This window comes from Lissotriton helveticus, chromosome 1_1, assembly GCF_964261635.1.
Source record: "Lissotriton helveticus chromosome 1_1, aLisHel1.1, whole genome shotgun sequence".
NCBI lineage: Eukaryota > Metazoa > Chordata > Amphibia > Caudata > Salamandridae > Lissotriton > Lissotriton helveticus.
Window position 1 is genome coordinate 1,428,150,709 of NC_136057.1, and position 19,702 is coordinate 1,428,170,410.

At 41.8% G+C, this 19,702-nt stretch overlaps 1 protein-coding gene across 1 annotated transcript in view; it reads right to left on the reverse strand.

Moving 5' to 3' along the window:
* Nucleotides 1-19,702, reverse strand: part of LOC144764150 (complement C3-like) — a 604,987-nt gene that overhangs the window by 298,087 nt on the left and 287,198 nt on the right. Inside the window, exons 15-19 of the mRNA XM_078650287.1 lie at nt 16,039-16,171; nt 15,126-15,253; nt 3,230-3,345; nt 1,230-2,041; nt 398-459 (exon numbers count right to left, since the gene is read on the reverse strand). Of these exons, the coding sequence (XP_078506413.1) occupies nt 398-459; nt 1,230-2,041; nt 3,230-3,345; nt 15,126-15,253; nt 16,039-16,171 (1,251 nt within the window). The remainder of the gene's footprint in view (nt 1-397; nt 460-1,229; nt 2,042-3,229; nt 3,346-15,125; nt 15,254-16,038; nt 16,172-19,702) is intronic.

Genomic DNA, 19,702 nt, shown 5'->3' on the forward strand with positions numbered 1-19,702 from the left:
GACAATAGATGACTTTATCTTGGTGCCCAATGCATTTCAAGCTCAAACGAGCTCTTCCTCAGGGGCCTGTGAAATGAATTATGCGTATAAGTTACTCTGTGTGTCATTAATGGAACAGGAAACAAAACATCACTATGTACAAGGTGTCCAAAACGTCATTGAAAACGTGCTTTGCAGAGTAAAAACACACATCGCCATCACCCCAGTGAATGCACCTCACTGTGCCAAAAATAACCCAAAATCACAGAGAAACAAACTTACTATGCCGTAGTCACCTTTGTCTTCAATCTAAACCCTAAAGGAGTGTGGAAAACATATGAAAAACCATGTGGAAAGCTGCTCTCGACTATCAAATGGTCCAAGTAACTAACTGGCCGGTCGCGCAGTTCTCTCTTACCTTGTGATGAACACTCAGTGCCAAGAACATGGGGTTCTGCTCTTGCGGAGGTATAAACTGATCTGCAAAAACAAACCAGGACACTTAACCCTGGGTTCAAAGACCTCATCGCCGAGTGGTGTCTGCATGGACAAATTTTTTAGAGGCCCCTTACCGAATTCTGAAGAACTGTGCTTCAAACTTCTACTCCACTACTCAGAAATGCTCTGTAACGGCTGCACAATGTACCGACACGCTGTGTGAAACGCACCGCGGTCTTCCTCAATACAAAGCGTGATAGCTAGGGGTATGAACACTGAAAATGGACTCAACTAACCAGCTGAAGATCACTGAAATACGGGCGCCATGTTCGAAGGGTCAAAAACGGCTCAATACTCACACGAAAATGCCTCAAAGTGGAAAATAAAATAAATATAAATGAAATAAACCCTAAAAAGGAAGAGTGTGTGTTTTTAATAAAACTCCTACTATGCATCATTTTCTTGCTGTTATACAATAGTCATGACATTCTACACAAAAAAGCAGACATCAAGCTGAAACAGACTACAGGGTGAAAAGACTCATATGAAACATGATAAATCAATTTTTTCATTTAACCCTTTAGGTTCCTGAGTGGCCAAAAATTTAATCCAATGTATTTCTCTTTGGAGGAGGGATCTGGTGAGATCAACCCCCTCGTAAACTTTCACAACTTCAAGAATGGAGAACCTGATCTGAGCTATGCCATGGTTATTGTCATTCCAATGTTTTGCCAGATTGCTTTTTACATTTTAATTTCTTATTGTGCTTTTGTGTTCAGTTATTCTCGTTTTGAGTTTTCTCTCCGTCTTACCTACGTAAATTTTCCCGCAGGGACACTTGATGTAATAAATCAAATTTTTTGAATTACAGTCTCCATTGTAGTGCAGTTCCATTGCTTTCCCAGTATGTGGATGATGTAAAGTTTTCCCTGTGATCACATTGGAACAATGAACACAATGCTCACATTTCTTCATCCCTCTATTGGACACTTCTATGTCTCTTATCGGAGTCAACAGCAGTTCTTTAAGGTTCTTCGACCTTGTGTATGCGAATATTGGTTTGTTATTGAAAATTCCATTGAAATCATCTTCGTTGCTCAAAAGATCCCAATGTTTATTGATAATTGTTTTCAGTTTTTGTGATGAAGTTGAAAACTTGGATACAAACACGTGCCTGTCCGTGGTTTTTTTTGGTTTCTGGGTTAGTAGATTCTCCCTACTATTTGAATCTACCCTTTTTTCTGCTTTTAGCAAAATTTCATCAGGATAACCTCGTTCTTTGTAACGTTGATGTTGGGTTCTGAGGTTCTCTTTCAGGTCTTCCTCTTGAGAGCAGATCCTTTTGATCCGCATGTATTGCGATACTAGTAAGTTATTCTTTAGGTTCTGAGGGTGAAAACTGTGAAATAACAATGAATTATTCACATCAGTCTCTTTTCTGAACACTTTCGTTTTTATCTGTGTGTCCTCAATATTAATCAGAACATCTAAGAATGGCAGTTCTTTGTCGCTGATAGCATGGGTGAATTCAATGTTGTCTACACAGTGGTTCAGTCTGGCAATTTCAAAGTCTAGAGACATTTCTTCACTAATGTTGCGCCACCCCAAAATGACAAAGAAGAACCTGAATTTTTGGAATTCAGGCCTAAATCCAAATTCCAAGCACCAACAACACACAAAATCTTGGAAGCCTTTGAGAAATCAGTCATCAATGACTTGGAGAGCCTGAATGTTAAAAAATCAAAAAGAAAGAATCTTTCAGTATACGACAGATCTGTGCTTAAAGGGCTTCAAGAAAATCAGAGTATATTGATACAGAAAGCCGATAAAGGAGGCGCCATAATAGTGATGGACAAAACCATGTACAACCGAAAGGTGGAAGAACATGTGGCTGACACTTCCATTTATTTTGAGTTGGACAAAGATCCTATTGAAGATCTACAAATTGCACTCAATGATATTTTGACAAAAGCCCTTGAATTAGGGCATATCTCTGCGAAGACCAAACAATTTCTGACAGTACAATTCCCAAGAAGACCACGTCTTTATATGCTCCCCAAGGTGCATAAAAATCTACTGGATCCGCCCATGCGTCCCATAGTCACCGGATGTGGGACAGTATTTGAACCATTGGGTCAATACATCGACAAATTTCTACAGTCTTTTGTACAAAAATGGCCGTCGTACATTAAGGACACCAATGATTTCTTATTGACATTAAAGGAGACTCAAATACCATGTTCTATTCTCGTGTGTACCATCGACGTGAAGTCGTTGTACACCTCTATCCCTCATCAAGCAGGAATGGAGGCCGTGGAATAGGCTCTGCTTCAACAACCCTCTGTAAAGGCTGAAAAAGTTTTCATTTTGGAACTATTACATTTTTGTTTGTATCATAGTTATTTTCAATGGTCATCAAAGTTTTATCTTCAACAGAACGGCACGTCCATGGGATTTGCTGGGGCCCCGGCATATGCTAACACCTTCATGGCCAAATTTGAAGCCGACCATATCTACACGAACACTGTTTGGAACGAACATGCAATTTTATATCGTAGATTTATAGACGATATATTTGTACTATGGTCTGGAACAAAGGAGAGTCTAGACTTTGAAATTGCCAGACTGAACCACTGTGTAGACAACATTGAATTCACCCATGATATCAGCGACAAAGAACTGCCATTCTTAGATGTTCTGATTAATATTGAGGACACACAGATAAAAACGAAAGTGTTCAGAAAAGAGACTGATGTGAATAATTCATTGTTATTTCACAGTTTTCACCCTCAGAACCTAAAGAATAACTTACCAGTATCGCAATACATGCGGATCAAAAGGATCTGCTCTCAAGAGGAAGACCTGAAAGAGAACCTCAGAACCCAACATCAACGTTACAAAGAACGAGGTTATCCTGATGAAATTTTGCTAAAAGCAGAAAAAAGGGTAGATTCAAATAGTAGGGAGAATCTACTAACCCAGAAACCAAAAAAAAACACGGACAGGCACGTGTTTGTATCCAAGTTTTCAACTTCATCACAAAAACTGAAAACAATTATCAATAAACATTGGGATCTTTTGAGCAACGAAGATGATTTCAATGGAATTTTCAATAACAAACCAATATTCGCATACACAAGGTCGAAGAACCTTAAAGAACTGCTGTTGACTCCGATAAGAGACATAGAAGTGTCCAATAGAGGGATGAAGAAATGTGAGCATTGTGTTCATTGTTCCAATGTGATCACAGGGAAAACTTTACATCATCCACATACTGGGAAAGCAATGGAACTGCACTACAATGGAGACTGTAATTCAAAAAATTTGATTTATTACATCAAGTGTCCCTGCGGGAAAATTTACGTAGGTAAGACGGAGAGAAAACTCAAAACGAGAATAACTGAACACAAAAGCACAATAAGAAATTAAAATGTAAAAAGCAATCTGGCAAAACATTGGAATGACAATAACCATGGCATAGCTCAGATCAGGTTCTCCATTCTTGAAGTTGTGAAAGTTTACGAGGGGGTTGATCTCACCAGATCCCTCCTCCAAAGAGAAATACATTGGATTAAATTTTTGGCCACTCAGGAACCTAAAGGGTTAAATGAAAAAATTGATTTATCATGTTTCATATGAGTCTTTTCACCCTGTAGTCTGTTTCAGCTTGATGTCTGCTTTTTTGTGTAGAATGTCATGACTATTGTATAACAGCAAGAAAATGATGCATAGTAGGAGTTTTATTAAAAACACACACTCTTCCTTTTTAGGGTTTATTTCATTTATATTTATTTTATTTTCCACTTTGAGGCATTTTCGTGTGAGTATTGAGCCGTTTTTGACCCTTCGAACATGGCGCCCGTATTTCAGTGATCTTCAGCTGGTTAGTTGAGTCCGTTTTCAGTGTTCATACCCCTAGCTATCACGCTTTGTATTGAGGAAGACCGCGGTGCGTTTCACACAGCGTGTCGGTACATTGTGCAGCCGTTACAGAGCATTGCTGAGTAGTGGAGTAGAAGTTTGAAGCACAGTTCTTCAGAATTCGGTAAGGGGCCTCTAAAAAATGTGTCCATGCAGACACCACTCGGCGATGAGGTCTTTGAACCCAGGGTTAAGTGTCCTGGTTTGTTTTTGCAGATCAGTTTATACCTCCGCAAGAGCAGAACCCCATGTTCTTGGCACTGAGTGTTCATCACAAGGTAAGAGAGAACTGCGCGACCGGCCAGTTAGTTACTTGGACCATTTGATAGTCGAGAGCAGCTTTCCACATGGTTTTTCATATGTTTTCCACACTTCTTTAGGGTTTAGATTGAAGACAAAGGTGACTACGGCATAGTAAGTTTGTTTCTCCGTGATTTTGGGTTATTTTTGGCACAGTGAGGTGCATTCACTGGGGTGATGGCGATGTGTGTTTTTACTCTGCAAAGCACGTTTTCAATGACGTTTTGGACACCTTGTACATAGTGATGTTTTGTTTCCTGTTCCATTAATGACACACAGAGTAACTTATACGCATAATTCATTTCACAGGCCCCTGAGGAAGAGCTCGTTTGAGCTTGAAATGCATTGGGCACCAAGATAAAGTCATCTATTGCCATTGTTGAAAAATGTAACAATGTGAATTTTCTGATATTGTATAATTTTTGAATGAAAGCATTATGTAACTGAGGAAAAGCTACTTAATCATTTGTGGTTTATTTTACGATAAAGTGTATACTTTGAAAACAAACAACTGTGTTTATTGAGTAAAAATTAAGGCGGAGTGTTTGTATTACAACCGCGCAGAGCGACAGTGCGCTGAGGTTAAGTGTCACAGACACTTAAGATAAGTTTCAGTGCAGGCACGGACAAGACAAACGTGCTACCTTAGCAGCACGCTGAGAGAAAAATATAAAAAACTTTTCAGTATTATTGGTTGAACTTTTGAAAAAAAACCCGAGTGCTCCTCCCACCCACCATTCATTTTGAGGCAGTAGAGTCACCCCATCTTGAATTCCCCTTGGTGTCTAGTTTTCAAAAATGTATAGGTTTGCTAGGTTTTTTTAAGTCTCCACCGTACGATTTGGGCCTTTTGCTGTTGCTATGCCTACCCACGCAAGTGAGGTACCATTTTTTTCAGGAGACCCGGGGGAACGCTGGGTGGGAGGAAATTTGTGTGAGCCCATTGTTGCCACGCTTTCCCACACAAAAATGTGTGAAAAATCTGATTTTTTTAAGCAAAAATTGAGGTTTGCAAGGGATTCTGGGTAAAGGAACGTTAGAGGATCCACGCAAGCCATACCTCCTTGGTTTTGCCTATGTCAAAATTACCAGCTTTTGCAAGAGGGATTACCTAGGTTTTTGGCCCCTGTGCTAGACGGCCATCTAGGGAAACCTACCAAACCCACACATTTCTGAAAAGTAGACACTTGGGGGCTTCCAAGGAGGTATGGCTTGTGTGGATCCTCCAACATTCCTTTACAAAGAATTCCCTGCAAACCTCAATTTTAGCTGGAAAAAATCAGTTTTTTCACACATTTTTGTGTGGGAAAGTGTTGCATCACTAGGCTCACACAAATTTCCTCCCACCCAGCGTTCCCCCAGGTCTCCCGATAAAAATGGTACCTCACTTGCGTGGGTAGGCATAGTGGCTGCAACAGGAAAAGGCCCAAATCGTACGGTGGCGACTTAAAAATTACCTTTATCAAAACTCCCTTATTTTTTGAAGGGGGCACCTGAGTTTTTGGCCCGGGGCTCGGCAGCCGCTTGATCTCCTGAGTAAAATGATACCTCACTTGTGTAGGTGGGCCAAAGGCCTGTGACTAGGATGACCCCAAAACAGTAGAATTCTCTGTGCTTAATTTGTCAATCCTGAATGCTACATTTTCTTAAAAATTCATTTTTGGCCTGTTCTGCTTTGGTCCACCCACAAAAGTGAGGTATCATTTTACTCGGGAGAACAAGGGGAACGCTGGGTGGTAGGACATTTTTGTCGGCACGGAGATCCCACGCAAAAAAGTTTGGAAAAGTGATTTTTTTTACCTAATTTTAACGTTTGCAAGGAATTCTGGGTAAGAAAACATTGGGGGACCCACGCATGCCATACCTCCCTGGACTCCCCCAGGTGTCTAGTTTTCAGACTGTTTGGGTTTGGTATTTTCCAAAGATGGCCGCCGAGCCCCGGGCCAAAAACTCAGGTGCCCCCCACCAAAAAAGAAGGTAGTTTTGCTATAGGTTATTTTTAAGACTCCACCATACGATTTCGGCCTTTTCCTGTTGCTGCCACTATGCCTACCCACGCAAGTGAGGTACCATTTTTTTCGGGAGACCTGGAGAAACGCGGGGTTGGTTGTAATTTGTTGATCCACGCAGGTTCCAGAACTTTCCACCACAGAAATGTTAGGAAAATGCGTTTTTTTGTCAATTTTTATAGGTTTTCAAGGGATTCTGGGTAACAGAACCTGGTGGGAGGCAGTCGTGTTACCCCATCCTGAATTCCCCTTGGTGTCTAGTTTTCAAAAATGTATAGGTTTTCTAGGTTTCCCTAGGTGCCGGCAGAGCTAGGGTTCAAAAACGAAAGGTAGGCACTTTGCAGAAAAAGGGCCCTTTTTCACTGCGAAATTGAGATGCGAACATGTTGCGTTTTGCGCTGTTTCCTGTCGCAGGCACTAGGCAGACCCAGGCAAGTGAGGTACCATTTTTCTGGGGAGACCTGGGGGAACACGGGGTGGGTGGAAATTTGTTGATCCACACAGATTCCAGAACTTTCCACCACAGAAATGTGAGGAAAATGCATTTTTTTGGACAATTTTTTAGCTTTGCAAGGGATTCTGGGTAACATAACCTGGTGGGAGGCAGTTGAGTTACCCCATCCTGAATTACCCTGGGTGTCTAGTTTTCAAAAATTTATAGGTTTGCTAGGTTTCCCTAGGTGCTGGCAGAGCTAGGTTTCAAAAACAAAAGGTAGGCACTTTGCCAAAAAAGGGCCCGTTTTAAATTGCAGTGCGATCACGTTGGGTTTTGCTCTGTTTCCTGTCGCAGGCACGAGGCAGACCCAGGCAAATGAGGTACCATTTTTTTCGGGAGACCTGGGGGAACGCGGGGTGGGTGGAAATTTGTTGATCCACACAGATTCCAGAAATTTCCACCACGGAAATGTGAGGAAAATTTGTTTTTCTTGACAATTGTTTGGCTTTGCAAGGGATTCTGGGTATCAGAACCTGGTGGGAGGCAGTGGAGTCACCCCATCCTGAATTCCCCTGGGTGTCTAGTTTTAAAAAATGTATAGGTTTGCTAGGTTTCCCTAGGTACCGGCAGAGCTAGGGTTCAAAAACAAAAGGTAGGCACTTTGCCAAAAACGGCCCGTTTTCACTGCGAAATTACGGTGCGAACATGTTGCGTTTTGCGCTGTTTCCTGTCGCAGGCACTAGGCTGACCCAGGCCAGTGAGGTACCATTTTTTTGGGGAGACCTGGGGGAACGCGGGGTCGGTGGAAATTTGTTGATCCACACAGATTCCAGAACTTTCCACCACAGAAATGTGAGGAAAATGCATTTTTTTGGACAATTGTTTAGATTTGCAAGGGATTCTGGGTAACATAACCTGGTGGGAGGCAGTTGAGTTACCCCATCCTGAATTCCCCTGGGTGTCTAGTTTTCAAGAATGTATAGGTTTGCTAGGTTTCCCTAGGTGCTGGCAGAGCTAGGGTTCAAAAACAAAAGGTAGGCACTTTGCCAAAAAAGGGCCCGTTTTCACTGCGAAATTGCAGTGCGATCACGTTGGGTTTTGCTCTGTTTCCTGTCGCAGGCACGAGGCAGACCCAGGCAAATGAGGTACCATTTTTTTTGGGAGACCTCGGGAAACGCGGGGTGGGTGGAAATTTTTTGATCCACACAGATTCCAGAACTTTCCACCACAGAAATGTGAGGAAAATGTGTTTTTCTTGACAATTGTTTGGCTTTGCAAGGGATTCTGGGTATCAGAACCTGGTGGGAGGCAGTGGAGTCACCCCATCCTGAATTCCCCTGGGTGTCTAGTTTAAAAAAATGTATAGGTTTGCTAGGTTTCCCTAGGTACCGGCGGAGCTAGGGTTCAAAAACAAAAGGTAGGCACTTTGCCAAAAACGGCCCGTTTTCACTGCGAAATTACGGTGCGAACACGTTGCGTTTTGCGCTGTTTCCTGTCGCAGGCACTAGGCAGACCCAGGCAAGTGAGGTACCATTTTTTTCGCGAGACCTGGGGGAAAGCGGGGTGGGTGGAAATTTGTTGATCCACGTAGATTCCAGAACTTTCCACCACAGAAATGTGAGGAAAATTCGTTTTTATTTACAATTTCTTAGCTTTGCAAGGGATTTTGGGTAACATAACCTGGTGGGAGGTAGTCGAGTTACCCCATCCTGAATTCCCCTGGGTGTCTAGTTTTCAAAAATGTATAGGTTTGCTAGGTTTCCCTAAGTGCCGGCAGAGCTAGGGTTCAAAAACAAAAGGTAGGCACTTTGCCAAAAAAGGGCCTGTTTTCACTGCGAAATTGCAGTGCGATCACGTTGCGTTTTGCTCTGTTTCCTGTCGCAGGCACTAGGCAGACCCATGCAAATGAGGAACCATTTTTTTCAGGAGTCCTGGGGGAACGCGGGGTGGGTGGAAATTTGTTGATCCACGCAGATTCCAGAACTTTCCACCACAGAAATGATGAGGAAAATGCGATTTTTTTACAATTGTTTAGCTTTGCAAGGGATTCTGGGTAACAGAACCTGGTGGGAGGCAGTTGAGTCACCCCATCCTGAATTTCCCTGGGTGTCTAGCTTTCAGAAATGTATAGGTTTACTAGGTTTTCTTAGGTGCCGACAGAGCTAGGGTTCAAAAACAAAAGCTAGGCACTTTGCTAAAAAAGGGTCCATTTCAACTGCAAAATTGAGGTGCGAACACGTTGCGTTTTGCGCTGTTTCCTGTCGCAGGCACTAGGCAGACCCAGGCAAGTGAGGTACCATTTTTTTTGGGAGACCTGGGGGAACGCGGGGTGGGTGGAAATTTGTTGATCCACGTAGATTCCAGAACTTTCCACCACAGAAATGTGAGGAAAATGGTTTTTGTTTTACAATTTCTTAGATTTGCAAGGGATTCAGGGTAACATAACCTGGTGGGAGGCAGTTGAGTTACCCCATCCTGAATTCCCCAGGGTGTCTAGTTTTCAAAAATGTATAGGTTTGCTAGGTTTCCCTAGGTGCTGGCAGAGCTAGGGTTCAAAAACGAAAGTAGGCACTTTGCCGAAAAAGGGCCCATTTTCACTGCGAAATTGCAGTGCGAACACGTTGCGTTTTGCGCTGTTTCCTGTCGCAGGCACTAGGCAGACCCAGGCAAGTGAGGTACTATTTTTTTCGGGAGACCTGGGGAAACGCGGGGTGGGTGGAAATTTGTTGATCCACGCAGATTCCAGAACTTTCCACCACAGAACTGTGAGGAAAATGCGATTTATTTACAATTTTTTAGTTTTGCAAGGGATTCTGGGTATTAGAATCTGGTGGGAGGCAGTTGAGTCACCCCATCCTGAATTTCCCTGGGTGTCTGGTTTTCAAAAATGTATAGGTTTGCTAGGTTTTCCTAGGTGCCGGCAGAGCTAGGGTTCAAAAACAAAAGGTAGGCACTTTGCCAAAAAAGGGTTAGTTTTCACTGCGAAATTCTGGTGCGAACACGTTGTGTTTTGCGCTGTTTGCTGTCGCAGGCACTAGGCCGACCCAGGCAAGTGAGGTACCATTTTTTTCAGGAGACCTGGGGAAACGCGGGGTAGGTGGAAATTTGTTGATCCACGCAGATTCCAGAACTTTCCACCACAGAAATGTGAGGAAAATGCGTTTTTTTGGACAATTTTTTAGATTTGCAAGGGATTCTGGGTAACAGAACCTGGTGGGAGGCAGTTGAGTCACCTCATCCTGAATTCCCCTGAGTGTCTAGTTTTCAAAAATGTATAGGTTTGATAGGTTTCCCTAGGTGCTGGTAGAGCTAGGGTTAAAAAACGAAAGGTAGGCACTTTGCCAAAAAAGGGCCCGTTTTCACTGCGAAATTGCGTTGCGAACACGTTGCGTTTTGCGCTGTTTCCTGTCGCAGGCACTAGGCAGACCTAGGCAAGTGAGGTACCATTTTTTCGGGAGACCTGGGGGAACACGGGGTGGGTGGAAATTTGTTGATCCACACAGATTCAAGAACTTTTCCCCACAGAAATGTGAGGAAAATGCGTTTTATTTTACAATTTGTTAGCTTTGCAAGGGATTCTGGGTAACAGAACCTGGTGGGAGGCAGTTGAGTCACCCCATCCTGAATTCCCCTGGGTGTGTAGTTTTCAAAAATGTATAGGTTTGCTAGGTTTCCCTAGGTGTCGGCAGAGCTAGGGTTAAAAAACGAAAGGTAGGCACTTTGCCAAAAAAGGGCCAGTATTGACTGCGAAATTGAGGTGCGACCACGTTGCGTTGTGCGCCGTTTTCCTGACGCAGGCACAAGGCAAGTGAGGTACCATTTTTCTCATAAGACTTTGGGGGATGCGGGGTGGTTGGAAATCTGTTGATCCACGCAGATTCCAGAACTTTCCACCACAAAAATGTGAGGAAAATGCATTTTGTTCCACAGTTTTTTAGGTTTGCAAGGGATTCTGGGTAACAGAACCTGGTGGGAGGCAGTCGAGTCACCCCATACTGAATTCCCCTTGGTGTCTAGTTTTCAAAAATGTATAGGTTTGCTAGGTTTCCCTAGGTGCCGGCAGAGCTAGGGTGCAAAAACTACAGCAAGGCACTTTGCCATAAAAGGGTCAATTTTTACCTGCAAAATTGAGGAGAGACTTAGGGTAATTTAGATTTGTAAATCAACTGTTATTACCTATTGAGTTTTCATGCATTCTCCTTTCCCAATGAAAGACATTGTGTAAAAAAAAAATCTTTTTGAAAAATGACCAATAATTCTCCTGCTAGTATGAATATTTCCAATTTTGAAAATGTGCAAATATATACTGTTTCTAAACTGTATAATTTGTACCAAATTCAGAAATACATAGGTGTCTTTCATACCAATTTTTCCATGTATACATTTTCCAAGAATAAGTGCTCTATACCCAGTAAAGAATAAAATACCATTGCAAGTTGCGGCTCAGTTTTTGGCTCTGGGTTCGTCGAGTTCTTGGTGAAACTACAAGTCCTATACATCCCCAGAACCAGGAAGGTCAAACGGATGTAACAGTATATTGCTTTCAAACAGCTGTCAAAATTACAAGAAGTTGCAGGTGAAAACGTTGAGACAAAAGGCTGTTTTTTTCAACTAATTTTCAATTATTCCAATATATAACTGTTAGTTTCTATAAAGAAACCTTCATGGATTTAGACAAATGACCCCTTTCTGAATTGGTATTGTTATTGTTAACTTTGGTTTCTATAGCGCCAACTCACCGACAGGTCTCAGGGCGCTCACGACCAAAGGAACAATACAGCTCTTTAACAGATCGATGGATCAGTCGCGTGTATAGGTTAATGTACACCCAAAGCCTCTCTAAATAACAATGTTTTTAGCAATTTCCTGAAACGTAGGAGGTTACCTTCTTTACGAAGGGGCTCAGGTAATTTGATCCAGATTTGAGGAACTAAAACTGAGAAAGATCTCCCACCCTTCGCTGCCAGTTTAAACCGTGGGCAAACTAGCAGCTGAGCGTCAGATGACCTCAACCTTCGTTACGGTTTGTCAATCTCCAGTCGTTCCTTGATATAGGCAGGTGCTCGGCCGTAAATCGCCTTATGGGCTGTACAGAGGCTTTTAAACTCTGCCCTTTGCCTAATAGGAAGCCAATGGAGGCTCTGCAACAAGGGAGAGGCGTGGGACCTTCTTGGGAGTCTGTAGATGAGTCGTGCAGCATCATTCAGAACAACCTGCAGTCTATTTGTCAGATTTTTCGGTAGACCTAAATAAAGAGCATTCCCGTAGTCTAGCCTCGAGATAATTGTAGCCGAAACTACAGTGCGAAGCATAGATGTGGAGAGAAGGGGAGCTAGTTTGCGCAGTTGTTTAATTAGACCGTTACAGGTCCCCACAACCGACGAGATCTGATTAGCCATTGACAATTCACTGTCAATCTTGATTCCAAGGCTTTTCACCTTGTCACAGGGTGTTGGAGTAGGACCTAATTCTTGAGGCCAATATAGGTCACTCCATGGCGAGCTTATGGACGAGACTACTAACACCTCAGTTTTTTCAGGATTGATTTTCAACAGATTTGCCGTCATCCAGCTGACTACAAATCTGAGAGTATCCTGAGCATGCTCCTGTGCAGAGACTGTATTGTCTATGCTGAATAGTAACTGGGTGTCGTCAGCGTAATTAAATATGCGGCAGCCCATATTTACCAGGGAGTTGATCAGAGGTTGTATATAAAGATTGAATAATAATGGGGATAATGCGGAGCCCTGCGGGACTCTGCATGTCAAGTTACGCACCTCTGATAGACTATCCCCCAACTGAATGCGTTGTGTACTACCTAACAGGAACGATTGAAGCCATTGAAAGGCTCTATCCTGAATCCCGAACCTGGCCAGCCTATCTAAGAGCAGGGAATGGCTGACAGTGTCGAACGCCGCTGAAAGATCTAAAAGTATCAGGGCGCTCGGTTTTTTACTGTCAGCCATCCCCCTGAGCTCATCTAGCACCGAGAGCATCACCAACTCGGTACTATGATGTGCACGAAATCCCGCCTGACGCTCCTGGAAAAGATGGTGAGACTCCAGGAACGAGGCCAAGGACCTCAGCACATGTTGTTCTAGGACTTTGGACAAGAACGGTAGTTGGGAAATCGGCCTGTAGTTTTTCAGAATGGTAAGATCTGTTCCTGGCTTTTTTATCAGAGGCTTCACTCGGGCTTCCTTAAGACTAGCTGGTACCATCCCTGTTTCCAATGAATTATTCAGGAAGGAGATAATCCAATCTTCTAGAATGGGCAATGCCAGACGGAAGATACTGGGGAGGCAAGGGTCTGCCGGGGAGCCAGATTTGATTTTGCTCATAAGTTGTTCCAGACTCATCGGGTCTATTGATGGAAATTGTGAGATACTAGCTTCAGAGAGGGTCTGCACAACCTGGGATATATTAAACACAGGTACTGTGCTCTGCCTAATATCAGAGAGAATGATGTCTACCTTCTCCAATTCAGAATTTTGTCTACTTTTCGAAAATGTATAGCTTTCCAGGATCCATTATTGCTTTCAAACTCATTTCTACCATTAACTGGAAGGAGGATGAAAGCTCTAAAAATAGCAAAAATAGACTATGTCCCAGAAAAATGCCAAAACTGTGTGAAAAATGTTGGTTCTCTAACAAAAGACTGTCAATCCCATAAAGCTGAGAAAATGGAAATTTCAGCCCCACAAACCCTTTTTTGATAACATTTGCAGGGAAAAACCTAGAGGCTTTCATTTGCAGCCGTTTTTCTCAATTTTCTGAAAAAAACAAAATTTTTACTGTATTTTGCTTAATTTCTGGGACCCCTGCAAGGGAATCCACAAACCCTGGGCACCTTTAGAATCCACATGAAGTTGGAAGAAAAGGACGCAAATTTGGCGTGGATACCTTAAGTGGTAAAAAAGTTACAGGGGCCTAAGCGCGCACTACCCCAAATCGCCAAAAAAAGGCCTAGCACAGGAGGGGAAAAGGCCTAGCAGCGAAGTGGTTAAAGAAAATAGGATGCTTTTCAAAAAGAAAAATGAAACGTTTTCCTTTCATTTTTTAGGAGCAGGCATTAGTCCGTGGGACCACTGCCTGCTCTTAAAAAAAGCTTTTACAAACATTCACAAAGGGAAAGGTGTCCCTTTGGAACCCTTTGCATTTGCGAATGGGTTACCATCTAACTGAAGTAGGTGGTAAAATGTGAATGTTTTGCAACCGCATTTTGATCTCAAAACATTCAAACATACCGTAGCGATTCGGTATTAGTAAGCGATGCCCTGAACACGTCTCTTCCTAATACTAAATCGCAAACCCAAATTGCGATTCAGTAACAGGTTACTGAATCTCAATTTGGTTTTGATACATGTGAAAAGCCTTTTTTGCGTTTGCAAATGTGCCAATTCTGTGAATCGGCCCGTTTGCGACCTTAAAAGGCTTCTTACATGTGCCCCTTTATTCCTTTACTCGTAACAAAGATACACTTTTAAGACACAATATGACAGTGTAATTTCAAATATTGTGTTTAAAGTAAATATAATTAATGCTGCATGGGCCTTCATTGCGATCTATTGCTACATGTATAGCCATACCCGTAAAGCTGCCTTTGAGCTGTAATCATTGGACTCTATCTTCTGTAATTTCTTAACATCTTGTCACACGTAATAAAGTCTTGCTGGAACGAAATTATAATGCCATACTATTTCTTCAGTATTGTTTCAAGTTCTGTCCCTATTAAATCAGTTATTTAGCTGGTAATAACATCTACCGAATGATCACTCAATATAATCAAACCAGGAATCTGACGCTGTTCTTAAGCTACAAATATCCTGGAACCAATTAATCTTTACTTCTGTTTTATTCTTCTATCTCTACGCTCCAGGTATTCTCCTGACAGTTTCCAGATACCTTTTTTGTTTCAAGCCTTTTGTAATTTACAAGGGATTATATTTGCCTCTGGAGCACGTGGGAATTGAGGGGGAGACCAGAATGTTGGGAACAATAGAATGGAAACTATGACTGCCTGTTTCTGTGGTGGTACTTACTTCACAGGTAAGAGATTCACTGGTAAGTTTCATATCTGACAAGCTATACAAACCTTTAGCAGCTTTGGCTCTTGGGGACATTGGTGAGCGACGTCTTCGTCCTTGTATGCCCTGTGCGCACCGAAGATCTGCAATGAATCAAAATAAATAACATAAATTAAAACAGAGGAGCGACTGAATAGAAAAATATTGGAGCTGTAGACTCGTGTCATATTTTAGCATCCAGGGCCGGACTGGCCGTAGCGGGCATCGGGTGTATTACCTGTGGGCCGGAAGGATGAGGGTTGGTTTTGGACCAGTGGGTCCCTATTTGTTACTGCAGGCTGATGTTGCAGCAGTGCTGCAATATTGGCACCCTGTATCAAAAGCAGCAGCAGTGTTTCCCTCCACCCCAACCCCTCCCCCCAGTGCCGGCCTTACTTAATTCCCAGTACTGGTTTGCGTTCTCAGTCCAGCTCTGCTAACATTCGACTCTCAACAGAGTGTACAAGAAACACCTTTAGTCCTGAAGGACAAAGGGCTGGATCACACCAACATTGCCTTGGTCTTTTGTCAAGGGGAAGCTCATTGCTATATTTCTAACCACTAATTTCAATTGATTTCTTTAGTTTGCCATCTCCCTTTGTCTCATTACTACCAAGACCTCTCTATTCCCACCAATGAATTGATTGTTCCTCCGAGCCATTTTAGAAACTGCATTTGGCATATGTTATGAAGCCTTTCTGATTCTTGTGGGGCTGCAGACAACCTGATGTACAACTGGATGAATGACAGGGCAAAGTAGAAATCAAAGATATCCTACAGTATGAAATCTTCAAACACTGTGATAGAATTTATGTGATGAGTTTTGTCCTCAAACAAACAAGTACAGAAACTTAAACGTGGAACACAGTGGCAGTTGTTCACCAAATACCTCTTCTTGGTAGTGTGTTCCCCTTATCTGAGTTAGTCTGAAAGGATAGGCCGGCGTCATTAAAGACTCCAGCATTATTACTTCCACTTCCAGCAGTGCAGCCAACGTCATTCTTCTCCACAATGTCCCATATCTGGAAAGGATATATAAACACCAGTCACTGATTGCAGTTGTTTGCACTCTACTTCTATCCTCTTCACTGTTATCATACATATCAATGTTACTGCTCTTTAGCTCATCAAATGTAATATTTGTTTTTGTGGAGGAGGTAGGGGAATAGCAAGAGGTGAAAAGTATGGTAAGTAAAGAAGGTGATAGAGAGCCATTGATCTTTTGATACTGCTAATGCCTTCAAGGTCCCTGAGACCAAAGGTAGTAAGTGCAGTTCAGGGTATAACTGATGTCCATTCCCCTGTTTATGCTTCTGTCCCATCCTTCTTTCAAACTAGTGTTAAGGTATTTATCCACAAGCAGAGTCAAAAGACTGTCCCAAATGATTCTCTCATTTCAAAGATTTTTTAGAAGGGCCCCACCGTGAGGGTCCTTCCAAGCACTCACTCCCCCCATCCCAATCGTTGCATCACCAGCCTTTCCTGTCCACTTCCTTTTCTCTTTTGGGGGGGGGGCAATAGGACAGTTGCAAGATTCAGCATCTTCATGTGAGTTTCCCTTATTTTGGGCTTTAGGTAATACCTTTCCATTCTTGCTATTTCTGAAAGGGACATTTTTTTATATTTTTTCTTTAAGTTATTTTTTTTTAACTCTGACCACCTAAACCTGCCTCTTGTTTACAATCATCTTCAATCAACATATTGGAAGTAGAAGACCGTTTTTAGCCACTGTCCTGAATACAGCCTATTTTTCCTGCAACAAAAACTTCAGATAAGTGGGCACTTGTCTGGAATAATGAATGTGGAACTTTAATCAAAGTGGTAGAAGTATCCAGTACCCCATGCGACTCTCGTACTATCCATCCTCAATAGATCAGTTTGATTTGATACTCAAAAGAGGTGACTTTTGAGTATATTGTGGAGTCGAGGCTGGCATACATAGATAAGAAAAATTCATTACTTGACATTGCCTTTTGGTACTGGATCCAGAGCCCCAGCTTGAGATCCTCCTCTGGCAAAACAAGAGTTTTACATTCCCGCCCACACATGTCCAAATACTGCTTGGATAGAAATGACTGAATAGCAAGCAGGGGAACCTGCTTGGCAGGGACAGGCTGTTCACTTACAAAACGTGTCTCTTCTTGCTCATTTTATTTTCTTAAAATATAAGAATTCAGTAGGATCCCTATGAATAAGATTTTTTTTCATGTGTCCACATCCATTCTGAGTTCCTAAACTCCATGTCAAACTATTTTGGAACAATGTCATATTTTTGTTTTATTTCCACCAAAAGGTACACTTCCTCAGTATCTCCCCACCCCACCCAGTTCCATGTGTCTTTGTCTTCTTTCTACTTCTTTTGTCCTTTTATAACTATGCTGTTTGTTGACATCTTCCAGTTGTTCATTTTCTCCTTTTCAAGTTTTTTGCCACTCTGACTGGGACACTGGGCCAGAGATCAACCACCAAACAGGGCATTATATTTGGTGTCACAAATTCCACAGTTCATCCTGGACTATCTTGCACATTTGGTACAGACAGCATGTAGACACATAAATGCATGCTTGTTCCAGAAACGGGTTGAAAACCATCACAGGTAACTGTGATCTTGCTTCTACCTATTTTTGCAACACGTTGACAGAGAGTGTTTGGTTATGAGCACATATTATTATCTATTGATCTTTAAATGTTGTGCATTGATGTAAATGTAGACATTTTAGATATTCCCCATTAATTAACAGGTTACTTCTACATCACCTGTACACATTGAATTATAGGGGACGTTTTAAATTGAAGCATATCTATAAAATCTGATGATTTAATTGTTTTAATTGCATTTATTAACGTAACTGTGTATTAGTTATGTCAATTGTGTAATTTCTGCATTTCATTTGTAGACCAAGCGTTCTTTGAGGAGTGCGAGGTAGGTGAGGAAACTAGTAGTATTGGGGACAGGCAGTGTAGTGACAGTGAACCCCTTACTTAAACAATATCTGTTTTTCCATTACAGATATGGTCCTGAGGAGAACACCAAAACAATGGTAGTTCGAAACGCGTAGACATTTTTCATAAGCCAAAAGATGACAAACTAATAAATTACGCAAAGAAAAAAACTGCTTAGTTGTTAAAAATACAGGCTTTTCTTTTGTTGTGAATATTATAATTCCAGCGATCATTGAATTATTCATGTTTTGTTTTTGTTGTTTGTAGTGGTTTGATTGAAGGATGAATGAGGATTGAGTGGTTATTGGAAAATATTGTTTTGTAAATAAGAAAGACTTCTTGTGAGAAAACGTATATTATATTCGTTGTGTTTACCAGGTTTTAAAATTTGTATAACACTTGTAAAAAACCTATTCACTCATATATAAGCAATTGAAAAATTAAAAGAAAAATTAAAAAGCAGAATTAAATTCAATAAACACAGTGTCTTATCCGTGTGTTTAGACTAAAATAAAAGTCTGATCTTTAAATTAGCGGCATTTGCACTTTTTTCGTTCATTATACATTTGTGGCAAGCAATGCCGGTGGGAGCCCAGACCCAGTGGTTTTGTTTTAATTGTGTAATTTCAGCATAATATAACCCACTTTCAGCTTTTTAAGATGAATCCCACTCTACAAATTTAATATTTTCATGTACTAGCACTCACATTATAATTCCAAAAGCATTTTTTTAAATCCAGTTGATTTTCAAATGTCAGTATGTAGATCCATCAGTCACATATAAATCAGAGTAAAAAAAGTAAAAGTAAAAAAATGTACTAAACAGTGCAACTGCAGATCGATTAGGAAATAATATGGGGTTTCATACAGAACCTCAACATCACTGTTTAATAGGGTAATCATTCATACGTTTGCCATAGGTGAATCCCCAAGCAGCATCTAAGGAAGGAATGTTTCAAGCTTAGGGGCCCGATGTAGGTAGGACTTATTTACCGATTCTTAATTACCGAATTTTACCGATTCGGTAATTAAGAATCGGTAAATAAGAAGGGGGGACATGTAGGAGCATCCAGATGTTTCTATTACCGAATCGGTAAAAATCTGTATTTACCGATTCGGTAAATAACGACCGGTAATGCCCATTCATTTCTATGGGCTTTGAAGCCCATAGGAATGAATGGGCATTACCGATTCGGTATTTACCGAATCGGTAAATACCGAATTACACAAGGGTGCAGGGGGTGTCACTTTGACACCCTCTGGCACCCCCAAAAGAGGCTCGGGTGCCATGTGGCAGGCATACCTGCCCTAAGGGCAGGTCTGCCTGTCATATGGCATAGGTGTGCATGCACACATGTGCATGCACACCGGAATCGGTATTTTAACATCAAATTGAATTTGATGGTAAAATACCGATTCTGTAAGGCTTGTGGGACTCAGAAGAGTCCCACCTACATCTCAAATTTACCGATTCGGTAGAAATACCGATCGGTATATTTACCGATCGGTAATTTTACCGAATCAGTTACACATGCCCCTACATCCCATTTCTGTAATACCGGTCGGTAACGGCCGAAAATACCGATTTTCGGCCGTTACCGACCGACCTA